Source organism: Lepisosteus oculatus, chromosome 12 (genome assembly GCF_040954835.1).
Source record: "Lepisosteus oculatus isolate fLepOcu1 chromosome 12, fLepOcu1.hap2, whole genome shotgun sequence".
In the NCBI taxonomy this organism is placed as follows: domain Eukaryota; kingdom Metazoa; phylum Chordata; class Actinopteri; order Semionotiformes; family Lepisosteidae; genus Lepisosteus; species Lepisosteus oculatus.
The window spans coordinates 25,463,803-25,484,370 of record NC_090707.1 but is presented as its reverse complement, the minus strand read 5'-3'; the positions used below and the strand labels follow the sequence as shown (position 1 = coordinate 25,484,370).

Genomic DNA, 20,568 nt, shown 5'->3' with positions numbered 1-20,568 from the left:
AGAAGCGGCGAATGACCAGACCAATAATTAACAGGGAGATCTGATGCAGGCAGGAGAAGGAAAGACAGTCTGTTTAGATCTAATGTTTCTTTATTAGCCCTATACAATTTCTTGCATTAGGAATTCATCTTTTTGCATACCCCAGCTTTTCTCCATGGAGACACAGACAGGGCTTGGAGAAGTTTGGGGTCAGAGTGCAGGGTCTGCCATTGTATGGTGCCCCTGGAGCAGTTAGGGTTAAGGGCCTTGCTCAGGGGCCCAACAGAGTAGGATTCCTCTGCAATGGGATTTGAACTGGCAACCTTCCAGTCACAGGCACAGATCCTGTGACTGGAAGAGCCACCACTCCACCCCTAAAGCTGTGTCTTTGAAAAAAGAAAAGGCTCCCAGCCAAAATAAAAAGCAGGAATAGGCTGACAAGCTGGGGCTGTAATAATTTCAAAAAAATAAAAAACAAAAAGGCAAAGAAAAAATATCAAAAGTAAAAAGAAATACTTGAAGGGGTATCTGCTGGATCGTTGCACAGGAAAAAAGTGAATAGAATGTAGCTGATTTACTAGCAAAAGAGAAACGAACACTCGCACAAATGGTGAGGCTCTAATGACGGAGCAACAATACAGCGGTTTGGTTTGATTGAAAGGTGTCCCGATCTAGTTTGAGTGGCAAGTTGAAAGCTTATGGCAATGCCCTTAGCAACAGCAGGATGCAAATGGGTCCCAGCCCGGGTATGTCAGCCCCCCCTGCCTTTTCTCTTCCAATGGACAAAATACTGCAAACTTGATTTGACTCTTTGTGAGTCCAGAAACGGTTTAAGGACAAGCAAAATTTTCCACAGGAGGAGTGGTGATTGGTTTATGCGTAGTGGTCAGTGTGTGTTTTAACAAGGATATGTGAAACCCTCCAAACTCCCTCTAGGTCCCCAGCTGCTCGGTTTGCAGCTGGTATGTTCGTGGATTGTTCTGAAGAGAGGAGGATGGTACCTGCACTAACAATTCAAATGGAAATTTCCCTGTGGAGATGTTCACCAAAATATTACAAAAAAAGCTCAGCCCAATGGAGAAGGTGCCCAATCATCCTGAAATGCGGATACGAGGCAGCCCAGATACGTTCCAAGGTCCTGATTCACCCGTGCACTGTTGGTCTCTGGGTGGTATCCTGATGAAAGGTCAACTCTTATTCACAATTTTCAACAAAAGGCCTTCCAAAATCGGAAGATGAATTGAGGCTCCTCCTGTCAGATAGATTCGTAGATGGGAATCCATCTTTTTGGTGAACATTTCAGCCATTTGAACTGCAGATGTTAGTCTATGCAGAGGTATGAAGTGGGAAGTTTTGACAATGGTGAGAATTATGGAATACCCCCAGGAATGGGGAGTAATGAAATCCGAAGAAATGTGCTGCCACGGTTGATCAGGAATGGGCAAAGAGAGTAGTAGTCCCACTGGTGGTCATCTGGAATCCTTTGCCTAATTACACACTGGGCAGGCATTCTCATAGGGAGTCATGTTGGTTCTCATGGACAGCCACCAGAAATACCTGCGGAGGAGTTCCAGTGTATGGGTACAATCAGGAAGTCCTGCCGGTCTAGAAGAATGACCTTACTGAAGGACATCCTGTCTGGCTTGTGTCAAGACATATTGTTTATCAGGCAGAATGTTTGAGGGGGCCGGTTCAGTGGCCTGGGCTTCAGTGAGTTTTTGTTCAACTTCTAATAGTGTCACTAGAACAATTCGATTAGGAGAAATGATAGTGGTCGGTGCGGGAGGAGCATCTTCAGAGGCATGCATGCGAGAAGGGGTTATCAGCTTTAATGTTTTTGGTGCCTGGTTGATATAGAATCAAACAGGGATAAGAAAAGGAACACTGCAATATATTCAAGACTCTTGTGGTCAGTATATACTGTACCACGAATGGATGTTGTGCTCATTCCAGCAGGTGTCTTCATTCCTCTAGGACCATTTTTATTGCAAGAAGTTGTCAGTTACCATCATCATAGTTTTGCTCCACCAGGGACAATTTTCAGGAGAAGGTGGCACATGGATAGTGTTTCGGTTCAGATCCTAGGTGCTAGGACATACCTATGTCTGAGGTATCTACTTCCACTTTGAGGCTGGGAAGGGTATGGATCTTGGAACACAGGGGCTAAAATAAACCACTTTTTCAGCTCTTTGAAGGCCTGTTGCACCTCAAAATTTCATTTCCCTTGATTTTCGAGGGAATTTCGAGAGAAGATAACAATATCAGTTAGACATGTCACCACAAATTTTCCAGGTTTCACCCAGTCTTGTGTTGTATAATTAAGAGTGTCAATTATAACCCATGTTTTATTTCAAATATATTAAGTTTTAACAGACACGGAAAAAATCTTGAATTTACCATATCTTATTGTTTAAAAAAACGTGTTTATTCTGTGAGTGCAAACATGGTCAATGTTTGCAAAAAATTTAAATGTGAGGAGTACAGGCTTCAGATTGTATCAGTTACATATAAAAAAACAAATTCTTGATGTGTAAGTTTTGTAAGTGCTTTTCTTGCTGCAAAAGAATAAGTCTAAAAAAAGACCCAGAACCAAGAAAAAAATAAAATCCTATACAAAGATGCCCATATCCAAATGACTTAGGTAAATGTTAGCTATTTAAAATGCTTTCAACAGTGAATGCATTGATAATTATATTATTAAAAATTAAAGGTAGGAGGACTGTATGAATGCATATCTGTAATTTTCCAATGCTGGAGAGTAATAACCACTGAGACATGCTGTACTCAATGTGACATGAAACCAAGGTCAAAGTGAATGAGTGGTTAACTGCTTTTAAGATTAATCTGGTAAATATCATCATTATGAATTATTAATGTAAATCAGTTTGTATTTCATTCTTTGTTGAAACTCTGGACTGGCGGCTTTCCATGGCAATGTTTTCACAACAATGCATTTTATACAGTTTTATGTCTTTCTGTTAACACAGGCCAAATAAACCTTGTTAAACTGTGATATGCGACTTGCATAATTTCATGCATATGTTGCTGGTTTCAGTCAAGCAGTGTATATTGCAATTGTGCCTATAGCATTTAAATAAGCACTCATATAACCATATAATCATGTAGTACAGTATAACACAAAGATACTACAGGCATAATAACCAAAAATCTAATTACCACAGGCCACTTTCTTCAGCTTTCCAATTAATTCTGTGATTTAAAACTTATTTCAAGTGCCAAGCGCTCAAGAAACAGGAATGTATGTTAACATTATTCATGTCCAAGGTGTATTCATGCTTTTCTAAAATTTACAAGATCCTTGTATTACTAAAACATTATTATCTGAAGATTTATCTTAAGCACACTCATAAAGCAGCTCCTGTCCATAATTTTAGCTCATTATCAGTGCATGAATAAATTCATAATTCAATCATGTTTTATATATGAATATCTGAAAATGAATCTTAATATGTTTCTGTTATCTTTAAAAATCATAGCAGAACTAATGACATTTTCTCTCCAGAGAGCAGGAATCTCTTCTAAAATGCTGTCTAGGTAAAAAGCTGTAAGCAAAACCTATCCATTCAAGAGAGTGAATGACTTTTTAAAAAAAAAACAATTATGGAAAAAAACTATACATCGATGTATTAGTGGTAAATTATGTATATGTTTATGGAGAAAAACAAAGTTTACATTTACATCTCCAGTCTTCCTCTACCATAGCACCTCAATGAAAGTATTAAAGAATAATTTTAAGGCACTGAACAACCCTAAAAGCTTGTAATATTTTCCTTTGACTAAAAAATCCCTACAAAATATATTTTAGAAAAGGGTATAACATGGGGAGTGTTATTCTGTGCATATTTCTTTCTTGCTTAAAAAAATGCAGGTTGGTGATTTTCACACTAACAGATCCACCTGATGAAACGGTCAAAGAAGTTGGCGTTTGAAAGCTGAGAATACTCCTTCTCGTGGAAAATGGCCGACCTGTCTCCCAGTCCAATTTGCAAGAGCACATCATTATCCACATCGCTACCAACAGCAATCACTGTGGGCACAGCATCTGCTCGCCTCATGGATATCTGGGCCTCGTCTAGGCTTTTGTTGCCTGTGAAGCCGTCAGTGATGAAGATGAAGGAGAGCTCAGCGTTGCGTCTTGACAGCCGGCTTCCCTGGCTGTTCACGATATTGTTCATGGCGTAAATAATGGCAGTGCCCACATTAGAGGAGGACTCCAGGTACTTCATCTGACCAAGGCTTTTCAAGATGGTTGTAAGGTTGTAGGTCAGAGGGAATATGGTCTGTGTCTCATTCTCTCCGCCGTACTGCATCAGGGCCACTCGTGCGTGCTGCTCATCATTGTCACGACTGGCCAACACTAGACTGCGTGCCACTCTCTCCACAAAGCCACGAGCGTGCTGGAAGTTCTTCTCTCCAATCCTTTCAGAGCCATCCAATAGGAAGACCACATCCACAGGGCGCTGGGTGCAGGCCGATACCGCCATTTCTGAAGGACATAAACAGGGTTAATTTTTGTGCACGTATGACTGATAACTATTAAGAAGCTGGAACTTTCATTTAATCCTTTTAAACCACTTAAAGAAAAGTAATATTTGAACAAACAATACTACCACAATGCCTACCACTTTGCAGATTTCAGAGGAATGAAAAATGCACATTAATATAAAGAAAAACACATTTTTGATTTAGGCCTTTATTCATACGGTATGCAGTCATACAATATATTAAAAACTATATAGGTCTAAATGACCATTCTACACAGTTTTTCAATAAATGTTTTTCAATGAATAAACATTTGTTGCAGTCAAGGACATTTTAAATCATTCAATATACATAACATTCTAGACAGGTTGCAACATGCTATCAATATATTAACATAATCTATTTGATTTTTTTTTTAAAGTACTGAAGTAAATTCACTTTCTATTCTTCTAATCTAGGTAACCACAGTGTCATTAAATGAATAAATAACCTGCGGAGGTGAACTTCTCATATAAAACACACAAAGACATTTTTTCTCCAAATATATCAAACTGCTCACAGAGCAGTACAATTTATATGGCAATGAACCTAAAGGAACAACTGCACTACATTCACAGATTCACAGGACTTTTATGTGAAATATGTACTTTATGTTTTTAAATGTAACAGACTTCCAAAAATTGAGAGTTGGTAGGAATCGAATATATTGTTGGATAATTTGGATATAAATACATATTATGATGATTTACATAAACCAGTACTAAATCTCTTTTTTATAGTTTGTCCATCCATCCATTTTCTGACCACTTTATCCAATACAGGGTCTCAGGGGAGCCAGTGCCTATCCCAGCAAGCAACCTGGCAACACTGAACACCATACCAGTTCTTTGCAGGGCACACATAGACACAATCACGCACACACTCACACCAGGACAGATTTTCTCAGAAGTCAGTTAAACAAGTATGTCTTTTGACTGTGGGAGGAAATCTGTAGCTTGTTTCTTTCCATATATATTATTGAGAAGCAATATCGGTAATACAGGAAATGTCTAGGTGACGTCATTGCTGCCCAAGGAAACACCACTAGTCACTGAATTTAAGGGTTCATGTTTATTCACACAAATATATTTATTGTTGTGTCGTTTGTTTAAATAAAAGAAATCAAAACATATTTTATGTCCTTGTGTTATATGTTTAATTAATCGATCTTCATTTTTATTACGACTTTAATGAAGATCTATTTATGTTTTTTGTCTGAAATATATGAGAATGCAGAAATAGGGGGTTCACATACAGTATGTTTTCTGTTATTTTCTACAGATGGGAAAACACACATATATAGCAGCAAACCTGGACCAATGAATTGCATATCTTGATAGAACTCCAAACTATCAAGCATAGTTAATGATACGGCAGTGATCTGGAAATATGGTCTAGAATAAAAGAACTGCATAGAATGATATATAGTGTTAAATATGATTAACTATAACATGAGAAGAAGTCAGACAATAATGTACAGCTTGTCCTAAATGATCTTAATCTTCCAAAATGATTATAATCAATTTAACCAAATGTAAATAAAAATTAAATGATCACTTTGGAATAGCCATCTCAGACACTTTTTTCTTATTAGGTCACTGTGGAGCTACCAGCTATAGTCAAATATCATACATGCAACCTGATCCAACTTTACAATGTTTGCAAACAAGATTGCACTAATGTATCAGCTTACAGATGTAGTGAACTAAGAACACCTAACACAAATGTACTACAGCTATAGTTTAGAGCAAAGGCAGTCATGCAAAAGCTGAGCTTTGTAAAATTTATTGCAGTTAGATACCTGTTCACTATGGCACCTATTGAACCATCTTTATAAAACTTGCTGCTTGTGTAATATTAAATTGACTGACCCACTTAATAAAAATAAATCAACTTCCTGATGAGCACAAAACTCTTAGTTTAAATTAAGAAGTAGTGGCAGCAAGTCGTGGTTTCTAAATATCAAGGCATTGGTCATCGGTTATTATATGAATATTAAAATCATTATAGAATGTTCAAAACGCAGCAGCAGGAATAATTGGTTAGGGTTCTGGACCTGGAAGGATGTGGACTCACACCCAGGTGAGACACTGGTGTTATTCCCTTTAGCAAAATACTTCACCCAATATACTTCAGCTGTTTAAAAGAGTGCAAATATAATTAACTTTGGATATATAAACCAATAACTAAATTTAAAAAATCATCTGAATAGATTATAAATTAAAGTCAGGTCTTGAATTGGTTCCTTAATCACAAAAATGTTTTATACTGTATATTCCTCTAGGGTAATTCAAATGTCTGAATTCCCTGATTTGGATCATGCCACAAAATAAGCTATAAGCCTTGACTAGGAAACTACATGGTGGTACCAGGTACTACACTCTGCCATAGATTCATAACTGGTGAATCTTAACACACCCATCTTTGTGATTTTCACCCATCTTTGTGATTTTCACTTAATCTGAATGGTCTGCATACTTAACAAATGCTTCACTGTCTTATAGAATAGTAGGTTACAGATCTTTAACTGGAACTCCCTCTTGTCTTCAAAATTTACTACAGCTCATTGTGCCTTTTTACATTTTGAAAAGTAATACTTTTACCACATTTAATAAAATAATATTATAAAATAATAGTGTAATAATCTACAGAGTGAACTAAAAATTATCCACAGTTGTACTAGATTATATTTTCAGTTGATTAAATCTGTTCTGCCTGATACTTGCACTTACAGATCATGTTATGTTATTAGTATTTGTATAAAATAATATTGTTATAATACTTTGTTAATCCTTCACTGTTTTCTGTACATCATTGCCATACACCTCTTGGCCAGGTTATTAGTCTAAATTAGAAATTATTCTCAAGTGCTATATCTTTCCCAATAAAAGATTCAACTAAAAAAGAGATCAAGGCTGGCCAATGATGTGCTACTCCTTGGGGAATCAGTTTTAGCTAACAACAGAGGCTTAGACGTGAAGTGGCAAAGTCTGGAGAACAGAGCTCAAAGTATCTGACACAACTTCTTCAAGGCTCTACTGCTCCTGCCTACAAGTCATCATTTTTAACATCACTCCAGGAGATAACTTTTTATTTTTAGTGTGGACTTAATCGCTGCTTGTTCCGTTGCAGCTTGTATACTCATGCAGCTGAACACTCTAACCTCTTTAGTTTTATTTATATTTATAATTATTACAGTATTACTTAGGGTCATCATTTTTTTCATTTGAAGAATGTAATAGTAGTTATTTCTTGTTTAATTGTACTTAGTCCAAGAATGGCATGAAAGCTCATAAAAAAGCACATTCTGAATTGTGATCTCTTTGAAATTTGTAACATGTTTAGTACTTTCTTGAGGCTACTGTCGTTTAATTAATAGTTATCAGGTGAAGGAAATAATACATTCATGAGCAATTATACTGAGATGTTAGGTTTTTCCTAAAAATGTTGTATTTTTACTTTGTGTAATGGCATCAAGTGAAGTGTGGAATGTTAGTGGGACTTTTGCTTCAGTAAAAAAAAGATTGGGATATTTCTGCAAAAAAATAACAAAATTATGTTTAGTCAGTTTTACATTTTCATGATAAGATGCTAAGTTTGATATTAACAAATTGTTTTAATTGGAGAATCCAATCAACAACACATCTGAATAAATATATTACCCCCAAAACATACATTTAGCCCAGGGATGCCCAACCTTTTATAATGTAAGATCTACTTTTTCATTTGCCAGTGGAGCATGATCTACCAGTGTGAACTTGAAGCTCTGATATAGGAAAAGCAGACTGTGGGCACATCAGTACAATAACAATACCCATCACTAAAGAGACAGCAAATAAAAGCAAGTGATTCATGCTACAGTGAACAAGTAATGTTTTTTAGAAAAAATAATATCCTACCTTAATATGAGCATTGGCACTAAGAAGCTTACTTGAGAACACTTGTAATTTTTTTTTAATGTGTTGACACTGTTGATCATGTCAATTTTTATTTTGTCCCTGGAGCTCGATATTCAGCAGTTCAGTCAAGTCTGTGAGGACTGCTAAGCCCAGAAGCCACTGGTCATCCTCTAATTGGGCATATTCACCATGTTTAGATGACTTGAGAAGATTTCAGGCAACAGCTGTCCGAACCTGCCAAAAATGTTTGTTTTTGAAATCTCCAAACAGCAAGTCAGCAGCCTCAGCAAACGCATTTTTTATTACTTCTCAATCCCTGAATTACTTTTTGCATTTATCCAGGACATGGCTCACACGGAAAGATGCGATGATTGCTGCTTTCCCTCTTGTATTAGGCCTTGTGAAAACCGACTGCTGCAAGTTAAGATTTTAATCCTTCCACTTTCTTTTCCCTAACTCAATTTTAGCGTTAATTTTTTTAAATGTTGTTCTATATTTCCCTTTTTCGCTTAGACGCTAGAATTGCAGATTTTAATGCAAAAGTACAAACAAATAATCATGCTCCCATTCCTTATGGGTTTCTTTGCTTCATCGTTTTTGTTCAAACACTACAACTATCAAAAACTTATCAAACTGGCGAATTTGTCACGGCCTGTTTCGCTCCACTATGCACTGTAGTGAATGTGGGGTTGGTGAGGCAATAGCCAACAGAAAGATCTAGGGTAGCGAACACAACACTCTTCACTTACGGAGCTCCTGTAGCCCTTTTTTCCAGTGTCAGCCAGCCCTCAGGGACGACACTTTTACAACCCATTTGACGAAGGTTAAACCCATACAAGTGCAGTAAAATGTAAGGCCTTACACGCACAGTTCTGAATGAATTTTAAGGCTATCAAAAAAATAGGTCAAATAGCTCATTTATTTTTTTGCCAAACATTCTTGCGATCAGTCGACTGTAATCTTTCTCTCTTCCTGTCTATATACTTCCACATATGGACACAACATACTGCTGATTACCAAGTTGCAAACAAATTGCATATAGGGCAATTTTTCTTTTTTCCTAACTCTGATCTCTATAATATCCATGTTCATACCGTACATCCTGAAATACCTTAACAAGCTGCAAAACTATTCTTTTAATTACTTCAAAGACTAAGATGTATAGTACAGTAGTACTGTAGCTTCTCCACAGGGAAAATATGTTCCATCTGAGAAATCAGTTTAGCTTATTTTCCAAACAAATGCTAATTTCTCTGAACATTTAAACGATTGTACTGTATGAATGCTTTTTTGAAAATGATCTGTAAAATCTAGTTTTCTGGTATATGAAAGCATCTTATTTAAAATATAAATGCAGAATTATATTTTAAAATTCATTGTTTGCTTTACTTTGCTGCCCAAAGTAACTATATTTATACAGGAATGGCACCAACAAGCTCTTCTGGAAATACTTTTCTATTTGGCAAGGAACAGGACAATGTTCTAATGGCATTTAGTGGACAATAATAGAGATGTGTTCAATTTTCTACAAGATCCTAAAGGAAAATATTGTAAATACAGTAATTTGAAACAGGAAGCATATGTTCAGAGAAAAAATTTTTACAGGCCAGCTTTCAAATTTTTGCTACTGTACAATGTGTGCTTTGTAGTATCACCAAGTAAAAGCTAGGATAAACTGTGAACTGTTTCTAGAGAAAAAAAATGCTTAAGTTCTATTTATTTTGCTCTTCAAAATATTTAGAGCGGTTTTCTAAAAACTGAGACCGAATTTGGCTATGGGGCAAAAGGTTTTTTTTTGATTTGGTTAAGCAGTACACTAAGAATTTGGTGGCATCATCGATGGAAAATATCAGATTTATATCAGAGGCTATAAATTTAGAGAGAAAGATTACAGGGAGGATGTTCACCAATCTAGCCTTTCTCCATCTAACATAAACCTAGAGCCACATCTGGGTCCCCCATGATGTCCCCATATGCAACTCTGAAAGTGTCAATGAACAGATCTGTCCATTTCTGCCTCTCTTCTCCATTGGCGAACTTGGCTCGCTGGGCTGTATATGCCAGGGTGGCCACCAAAATGGGGTAGTTGTCTGGGTCCTGGCTGGTCTTCAGGGAACTTAGCAACTGCAAGACCGCCGGTATGGAACTGGGGACAGAGGTGTTGATCCCCTCCTCCGGATTGAGTTGAAACAAGGGGTACCCATTCCATGGGGTCTCCACATCTGAAAGTGAGTGTTAAAACAATAGTTTTAAGTTTCCTAACACAGCCCTCCCCCACCACTGTGGAAGCTACTGACCTGTTGCGTGGTGTTGACAGAGGCATTTATGTTATTTTCTGTTATGAATCAGCCACAGGGGTTAACTAATAATGTCTGACTTTGTATAGATTTCAAATTTGTTTTGGGTTTTGCCATGAATACAAAATGATGGACTATCAGGTGCAAGTCGAACTATCAGTAAGAAAAAGCAGCTCTTCATGCAATGATTTATGCTAAAACAGTAAAAGGTTGTAATACCAGTAATACAGATACTGTATGCATCTGAACAAACAAGCAAAAACTGCACATCTCCATTTAGTTGCAAAAAAAGTGACAATAAGTAGAGTCATGCTACCTGCAGCTGTAAAGCAGGTTGAAGAAAGCAGCAGAGCTTTGTTGCTTTGAGCAAAGAAAAACTGCTGTGTTCTGCTCAACTAGTTTATAGGTGTTATAACAGGTATGGGTTTTACAGCAGCATGCAAAGTCCAAAGACTTAAGAACACATCATAGAGTATGTGCATAAACGTTAGCCCTCAAGGATAACACTCTGTGATCCTGGAGTATTCATGATTTCTCTAAATCCTTAGCAGAGGAAGACATTGAAAACTGTTTAACTGATTCAGTTTAATTAGTAATTATCTCACAGAGGCTAGTAAGAACTGAAGTAGAAGGAAAACTTGCAGACACCAAAGACCTTTCAGAGTTTTGTATCACTGCCTTTGGTTATAGTTTGACATATTAATGAAAATGGTTATGTTAATCACTAATTATGATATACAGTAACACTAGTACTGGCATTTCATTTTTTGTTCATCATTCAATAAGGTATTGCTTTTACCAGAGGATGAAAAGGACAAGGCCATTCCACCCATCCAGTTGGTTAATTTATTAGTAGTAATTAGTAGTTAATTGATCCAAGGATCTCCAGCTTTGATGACAAGGCTGCGTAGGTTGGTTTCATACTCCAAAAGCCATTGGAATAAAGAAGTACCTCCTGTTCTCAATTTTAAAAGCACTTTCGTGCAATTTCCTCTTGTGTCTTTTGGTTTGTGTTTCACTGTTCATTCTGAACGTATATTCTGAGCAGACTTTGTCAATGCCCTTGAGGATGTTGAATACTGGTATCAGCTACCTTGTAGTCTTCTCTGTTCAAGGCTAAAGAGGTTCAGTTCCTTCAGTCAGTTGGTGTAAGACATTCCCTTAAGTCCTTGAAAGTCTCTGGTTGCTGATTTCTGGTTAGCTTTTACATCAACAGCATCTTTTCTATAATGTTGCGACCATAAATGTACACAATATTCTAGATTAGACTTTATTAATGTGTTATACAGTTTTAATACAACAGCGCTTCATTTAAATTCTAGGCTTTTAACTGTATGACCTACCTTTTATGCCTTTATAATTGATTCCCGACATTGTATAGAAGATATAAATGATATGTTCACAAGAACACCTAAGTATTTTTTTAATAAATAGCCTCTTCTAGCTCTGCATTTTGTATTTATGAATTATGTTTTTACTAACTGCATATGAAACCATACACTACATTAAATGTCATCTGACAGATTTAAGTTTTATCTAAGTATAAGTTTTATCTATATATTTATTTATTTTCACCAGCTTCTACAGTGTATTCCTAATTTGATACTGGCTGTAAATCTGACTAGTTCACTAATTGCCAGTACATTAGAATCTAAATTACTGAAATGTAGTTCTAGTGCAGAGCCTGTCTTTTTATTTTTTTCTTAATCTAAGTATTGGAGACAGGATATCACATATTCAAATCAAGTGTAAAGTTTGGTGTACATGCACATTCATATCTGTACTGCCAGTAATAATTATGACAAAGAATGTATAGAAAAGTAATATAATATAGAGGATTATATTTCAGACATATTCAACAATTTTTGCTGCCAGAAATCTAGTGATTGAACCAATTCACTTGCAACTTATTTGTTAATAAACATTCAACATTATACGAGACTGAATAAACAAACATCAGCTATTCTGAAATGGGGTATTCTGGAGACTCAATGTAATAAACTGAATGAACCAATTTGAAACAACCTTTTGGTGAGGTTTACCTACTTTTTGTATTTCTGCCATCTGTCGGCTTTCTTGAAGTAGTAAAACTTAGCTTTGATATTTCCTGTGAAGTTTCAAAATACACTTCAAAGCATATCATATTATGTGTTTTCACCTCTGCTATTTTTACTCTACCATGATTTGTCTGAAGATAGTTTGTTCAACACAGGTGTAAATGCTAGGTGCTCTAATAAATTCAATATACCAGCCATTAGCCATAACCACCATTTCAGTTTCAGCTGATGTGAGGGGAATTAAAGTCTCCCAAGATGATAACTTCTTCTTTTAAAGGAGTGTTTTTAATTTATATCTGAATTTAACAGATTCTAAATCTACTCTCAACACCAGGCATTTTAATTGTTTTGGGAAATCTAACCTTGAGAACCTTAATTCATCTAGGTTACATTACTGTAAATGAATGCACCTCTTTTATTTTGTAATTGGGTTCTCAGTTTTACTCTACAACCTGTTTTTCTCCTTGTAGGTTGTTTTTTACTCTCCTCACTTTCCATTCTAGTTTAAATGTTTTTGAATTTCTCTGTGGATTACTGATGTCCAATTGAGGCCCCGGAGAGCTGGTGTATTTATATGTTTTTAGATCTCTTTAAAACAACAGAACAAGAAGATCTTGGGTACGTTGTATATCATGCTTTTCATCTTGTTTCCAAGCTCTTTGAATATATTCCGTATAGAAAGTGTACTGTTTATGGGATCATCGTTTGTTTCACCATGAACAAAAACTGGTCTTTTGGCACTCTTATAACCACCTCAGTTTAGTGAGAGAGAGCATCATTTGCTTAGTAAGGTCCTGGCTGCATATTTCACTTACAATGAGAACAGTGTCTTAAACAGCCACCAACTTTTGTTTTTCTCACAGTTTTGGTGGCACAGGCACTGTTTGAAATTGTTGTGGCAGATCTCTGAACTTCAGCATCTCTAATAGCCTTGGGCTTCCAGGTCTTGAGCTTCTGAGTTCTGGAGTACACTTGTTTGTAAATATGATCTTAAGTAGTAGGCACTTATTCAAACTAACGTAAATCCCTATCCAAAGTCTAACTGGTATTACATATTCAATAGGACGCATCAATAAACCTGATTCCTCAATTAATAATGCCACTTAATGATCAGAATATCTTCCTCTAGGAATGCAAAACTCTAAACTACAGCTCTACCAACAGTAAGATTTGGTGAACCCACAAATGGTTTATAAACCATCTAAAACAACAACAGAACCTGTTAGACCTGGACAAATTTAAACACAATTGGTATTCATCTACATCATACCCATACTAGTCATGTGCAAATTACTGCATTGATGATTATGATTTAAATTAGCTGATTTGTAAAGCAGGTAAGGACATCTCACCTACTAATACACTGTTGGTCTTGATTTGGTGTTAATGTACAGGTTCTTAGATTGGTTGTGTTATAATTACTGTGCCTATTCTGATCTGTAATACTTATCCCTCATTTAAAAAAACGATGAAAATATAACTAAACCACATTAACAGAATGAAAAATGTCAGTCATACAAAGAGTCAACTTACATGTAACACAAATTAACTAAATTTCTCATTGGTTAATATGTTCATGCATAACATATTTATCTCCAATTATGCATCAATCATCTTTAACCTGCACTATAATAATGGAATATGTATGCATGTTTATTTCTTTCAATTCATCTCAGTTTTATAGCACCATATACATTCTTTCCTGTACGACCAAGCACTGTCCATCTGTCATTAATCAAACTGGCTTTCTACTGAGAACAAACATTAACTTAAATGGCATGAAGGCATGGGTCTAGACTTCATTTTATGAAGAATTATTAACAATACTTTTTCAAAAACAAATTAAAGGTAGGACATTCACAAAGGCAATTCTGTCTAACCTACAGTGCCTTGCGAAAGTATTCGGCCCCCTTGAACTTTTCAACCTTTTGCCACATTTCAGGCTTCAAACATAAAGATATAAATTTTTTATTTTATGTGAAGAATCACCAACAAGTGGGACACAATTGTGAAGTGGAACGAAATCTATTGGATTTTTGAAACTTTTTTAACTAATAAAAAAATGAAAAGTGGGGCGTGCAAAATTATTCGGCCCCTATACTTTCAGTGCAGCAAACTCACTCCAGAAGTTCAGCGAGGATCTCTGAATGATCCAATGTTGTCCTAAATGACTGATGGTGATAAATAGAATCCACCTGTGTGTAATCAAGTCTCTGTATAAATGCACCTGCTCTGTGATAGTCTCAAGGTTCTGTTGAAAGCACAGAGAGCATCATGAAGACCAAGGAACACACCAGGCAGCTCCGTAATACTGTTGTGGAGAAGTTTAAAGCCGGATTTGGATACAAAAAAGATTTCCCAAGCTTCAAACATCCCAAGGAGCACTGTGCAAGCGATCATCTTGAAATGGAAGGAGTATCAGACCACTGCAAATCTACCAAGACCTGGCCGTCCCTCTAAACTTTCAGCTCAGACAAGGAGAAGACTGATCAGAGATGCAGCCAAGAGGCCCATGATCACTCTGGATGAACTGCAGAGAACTACAGCTGAGGTGGGAGAGTCTGTCCATAGGACAACAATCAGTCTTACACTGCACAAATCTGGCCTTTATGGAAGAGTGGCAAGAAGAAAGCCATTTCTCAAAGATATCCATAAAAAGTCTCGTCTAAAGTTTGCCACAAGCCACCTGGGAGACACCCCAAACATGTGGAAGAAGGTGCTCTGGTCAGATGAAACCAAAATCGAACTTTTTGGCCACAATGCAAAACGATATGTTTGGCGTAAAAGCAACACAGCTCATCACCCTCAACACACCATCCCCACTGTCAAACATGGTGGTGGCAGCATCATGGTTTGGGCCTGCTTTTCTTCAGCAGGGACAGGGAAGATGGTTAAAATTGAGGGGAAGATGGATGCAGCCAAATACAGGACCATTCTGGATGAAAACCTGTTGGAGTCTGCAAAAGACCTGAAACTGGGACGGAGATTTATCTTCCAACAAGACAATGATCCCAAACATACAGCAAAATCTACAAAGGAATGGTTCACAAATAAACGTATCCAGGTGTTTGAATGGCCAAGTCAAAGTCCAGACCTGAATCCAATCGAGAATCTGTGGAAAGAGCTTAAAACTGCTGTTCACAAACGCTCTCCATCCAACCTCACTGAGCTCCAGCTGTTTTGCAAGGAAGAATGGGCAAGAATTTCAGTCTCTCGATGTGCAAAACTGATAGAGACATACCCCAAGCGACTTGCAGCTGTAATCGCAGCAAAAGGTGGCTCTACAAAGTATTAACGCAAGGGGGCCGAATAATTTTGCACGCCCCACTTTTCATTTTTTTATTAGTTAAAAAAGTTTCAAAAATCCAATAGATTTCGTTCCACTTCACAATTGTGTCCCACTTGTTGGTGATTCTTCACATAAAATAAAAAATTTATATCTTTATGTTTGAAGCCTGAAATGTGGCAAAAGGTTGAAAAGTTCAAGGGGGCCGAATACTTTCGCAAGGCACTGTATGTTTTTACATTCTAGCTTTATTGCTTCTGGAAAACTCACACAATACCAAGGCATATACAATTAGCTTTTAGAAATTAAAAATATTTTTTTGAATTTAAATAACAGTACAATTTCACTCAATAATGCAAGGATTGAAGTTTGAATACATAATGTAACCTTTTTTCCCTATTTTTCAGTAGAAAAATGTATCAGAATATTTAATATAGCATGAGCAAGTTTAAAATAAGAGCAGCAACATTCACAATTCTCATCAACAAAACAGAAGCCAAAAGTTTTCAACATTACAACAGCAGCAACAGCCTTGCATGGCAACTAATAATTAATATATTCTCTACTGAGAGTACAATACATTATGTCTGTAAACCAGACAGTTTTCTGAAAGCACTGGTAATGCTCAGAGTGTGTTTTATCCAGAGTGTGCATGTGGATAAAAGTAGATAATTGCACTGTAATATGGACAAACCTGAAAGCAACACACAACAAGCACATACAGTCACGTACACAAGTAGTGAAATTGAACTGCTCCACATAATTCTAAACCATGGTCATGCTGGCTGTCTGTCTACACAGAACTTCTAGAAACTGCTATTTGTTTTCAAAAAGACAGGTGGTGATGTAGTGGTTAGGGCTATCAACTCATGTGTAGGGGCTTGTGAATTCAAATTGGTCATGGAGACATGCTGCATCTTTACTTCATTAACCCCCCCATAGGTCTTTGGACTGTGAAAGGAAACCCATGCAAACATGGGGAGAATATACAAACTCCAGGCAGACAGAAGCACAGGAATTGAACCCAGACCCCCAGCACTGTGAGGCAGCAATGCTATCCACTGTACCACCATGCCCCACGTTTTGCAAGCCTTCAAAAAGATATTCTTACCTTGATTAAAAGTAAATAAAACATTTGCCACAGCTTTCATTTTAAGCCACTGTTCATTCTTGTAGGTTGGTGATGTGTGCTGTTGTTTTTTCTTTGGGGCTATTGGTAGTGTGTGAATCCATAATTTATACATGAACATCCTATATATGTAACAGAGACTGTTTTACTTTCTGTCCAGCCATTTTACCATTCCAGATGAACTTCAGAGTACCTAATGAGCTTGAAGAGCCAAATGGGTTCAGCTCATCTGTGTTCTTTCTGATGTTTTAAGTTACGTGATTTCTTTCCAGAGACCATACTGTCAACAATGCAATGATTTGGATTTTTGAAATGCACTTTTTGTTTTGTAATGAGTTAATGTATCTTCAGGTGACGCTGCAAGGTTTTGGACCTATTTAAGAGCCTCAGCACCCTTTGTCTATATGTCTGAAATCTCTCTTTTTATTGTGTTATTGTGTGGTCAGTAACATTTGATCATTTCAGATAAATAGATACAACAAATATGCCCATTAGGCATAAGGCAGGTAAAACGCATAGTGCCTTACAGTGAAATAACATGAAACCAACAGAAAGCATTAGTTAGACTTTACCCACTGCTTCCTGCTATGATTTGTCTACTGAAGCAGTTGCACTACTCTTTAAGCAAAAGTGGTGTTTATATCAGATACAACTACAGTAGTTATTTTGATTCCAAGAGTATTTATCAAATTATTCATCCAAGAGGGATTTACCTTAGGAGGATTTGTAGATTTCTTTTCACTTTGACATTATATAGTGTTATGATGTGTTGGAAAACAATTCCACTTAAATACATTATGATTCCATATTGTAATTCAACAAAATGTGAAAAAGTCCAAGGGTGCTGAATACTTTTGATAGTCACTTTATAACAGATTGAAGACAGTCCAAAAGTATTTTTTTTCACTTGTCTTTAGCAAAGTAAAGTTGTATGAGTACCATTGGTCATGAAAAGTATTTAATCTTACCTGTTTTGCAGGGAAGGTCTGGACAAACAACATAAGGATCTAAAAAACAAATGTTCACATGCGATTTTTAATAAGCCTCTGGTCTAAAATAAATTGCATGAAATTAATTCTAAAACTACTCTTGTACAATTTCCACATATTGACATGCATAGCATATAGGCCAGGAGCTCAAAAAAATTTCCAAATAATGAATTAAATTTGAGTAAAGTGAATTTAGTATATGAACTGTTAAATCCTTTAATTTATTTAATAAATAAATACATCCGATTTATTATTAATTCTGCATGTTTAACTACTACTCAGGTAAAGAAAACAACAAGCAATGATATGATAAAAAAATGACTTAATGTACACAGCACAAAGTAAAGGATATGAACCGTCTCTTATCATTTAAAAAAAAACAGTCCCCTACCTGGGCACAACACATCCCCCATCTGGTCAACAAAATCTTCTGCTACCAAGTCTGCAAACAGGTTCATCCCAGTGACGCGGCTCTTGTCCTCACAGGCGATGGACACCAGACTCTCGCTCTCCTGCCTGCGGTGGAACATGTCTCCGATGCCAATGGCATGGACAGAGATGTTAGCACCGCACAGAGAGCGCAGGAGGGTATCGTTATCCCGCGGGTCGAAGCGCCCGTCGGTAATGACGACTGCGGACACTTTCGCTTTGGCTCGCCTGCTGCCCTTAATCAGGTTGTCATAGGCGAACTTCAGGGCAGAGGGGGTCCAGGTGCCCCCCGCGATCCACTCCAGTCTCTTCACTGCATCCTTGAAAGAGGCAAGGGAATCGATCTTGGAGTCGTTGAGGTGGATGGCCTGGAAAGTGCCCTCGTGGCTGTACTGGACAATGCCAACCCGGGTTCCTGATGACACATGGAATTGTGAAGAAAAGCAACTTCAGAAGTCATGGATCTGTTTTATCTCAGCCTTTCTCTAATACACAGTGGGAGAATAACAGGCAATGGGTCATTAAAAATTGTTTGTAATAGGAATTACATTTGTGTTTCTGATAAATGTGTAATCATAAGAAGATGAATGCCAAATGTATTATAAAAGAAAACAGAAATAACATCCACTCATAACCACTAAATGCTTATCCTTATGAAAGCTGCCGTAAGCCAGTATCTATCCCAGATGCGCAGAGTGAATGGCAGGAATGAGAGCACATGGTTACTCACATTTCTGGATGCCAGGATATTGCTGGGTTACTGAGAGAGGGACAACATAGACTATGCAATCAATTCAAGCCAGCATGTCTTTTTGAAGGAGAAGAAAACCAGAGTACTGTACCTGGCAAACACTCCTAACAATAGGGGAAACATGCAAACTCCACAGAGACAGATACTTGAGACAGGAATTGAACACAGGACCCTGGGCCCATGACGCAACATCACTTATTGCAGCACACAGCAAAAACATTATGTGTTTTATTCTAAATTTGCAATTGGTTTTACTTTCTTCAACAACCCTTTGATTTTCAATTTGCTGTTAACCTTCGAAAGTAGTCTAAATAAGTCCAAGAGGTGACTCAGTTCTGACCTGCTTCAGAATTGGGATCTTTGGCAATGGACCCTAGTCTGCTGATGACGTTGATGACAAAGTTCTTCTCCAAGGTGAAGTTGGTAAGTCCCACACTCTCCGAGCTGTCTATCACAAACACAATGTCCAAAGGCCCACAGCGCTTCTCACAGTCTGTTAAGAAATTGAGATTTTTATTTTAAGAAGTAAAATAATAAGACTGCGACCATGGCAGAAGTGCTCTACAGAGGTCCTATAGTCTAAAGTCTTTGAAATTTATATAGTAATGTGAAATAACTGAAAGAAGTAGTAAAAATCAACAATTGGTAAAACCAGTAAAGTGTGCATTTTTCCCTGTTGCAAAAACAGTAACTAGACCTTCTGTAAACAGGCCAATGACCTACTTTACTCATTTAGTATAGATAGAACCAAAGCACACATGGACAATGTTTCCAAAATACCTCACACTACTGTAAAATACATTTATTGGTCTATTTTCTATAAAATAGCTTAATGATAAATGAACGAATTACATGCTGCTTTAGTTTTTTCTGTAGAAGCAGCACGAGGCCTAAGGATTTAAAGTACAACTTGAAGCATTCGAACAACAGTTTTCCAACAACACAGTTCAAGTCTTGGGCCAAACAAACTCACCACAGCATCCACATGTCTCTCTGACGTAGGTCATGACATCACATTCCTGAAATAAAGTACAGGAGAGCTCTTTAGTACCATTTGTTCTGTTTTTTTAATTTGTTACGGACTTCCAAATTGAAGCATAATACTGCTGACTCACCGTGAGACCAGGGTCACCTTCAGGACCAGGTTCTCCCTGGAAAAAGAGAAGAGACCATTATGGTTCTAAACTTGTACTGCGCTAATCTGTAACAC

General features: G+C 37.1%; 1 protein-coding gene across 3 annotated transcripts in view; it reads right to left on the bottom strand.

Moving 5' to 3' along the window:
• Positions 1-2,382: 2,382 nt before the first annotated feature.
• Positions 2,383-20,568, bottom strand: part of col6a2 (collagen, type VI, alpha 2) — a 52,817-nt gene continuing 34,631 nt past the window's right edge. For 2 of the 3 annotated variants that reach the window (XM_015359203.2, XM_006636725.3), the window contains exons 24-29: positions 20,474-20,509; positions 20,332-20,377; positions 19,699-19,851; positions 18,570-19,022; positions 18,158-18,196; positions 2,383-4,486 (exon numbers count right to left, since the gene is read on the bottom strand). In XM_015359203.2, the coding sequence (XP_015214689.1) occupies positions 3,885-4,486; positions 18,158-18,196; positions 18,570-19,022; positions 19,699-19,851; positions 20,332-20,377; positions 20,474-20,509 (1,329 nt within the window). In that variant the 3' untranslated portion in view covers positions 2,383-3,884. Of the gene's footprint in view, positions 4,487-10,141; positions 10,643-18,157; positions 18,197-18,569; positions 19,023-19,698; positions 19,852-20,331; positions 20,378-20,473; positions 20,510-20,568 lie in introns of those variants that run through there. The other variant, XM_069197084.1, reaches the window with a different exon arrangement.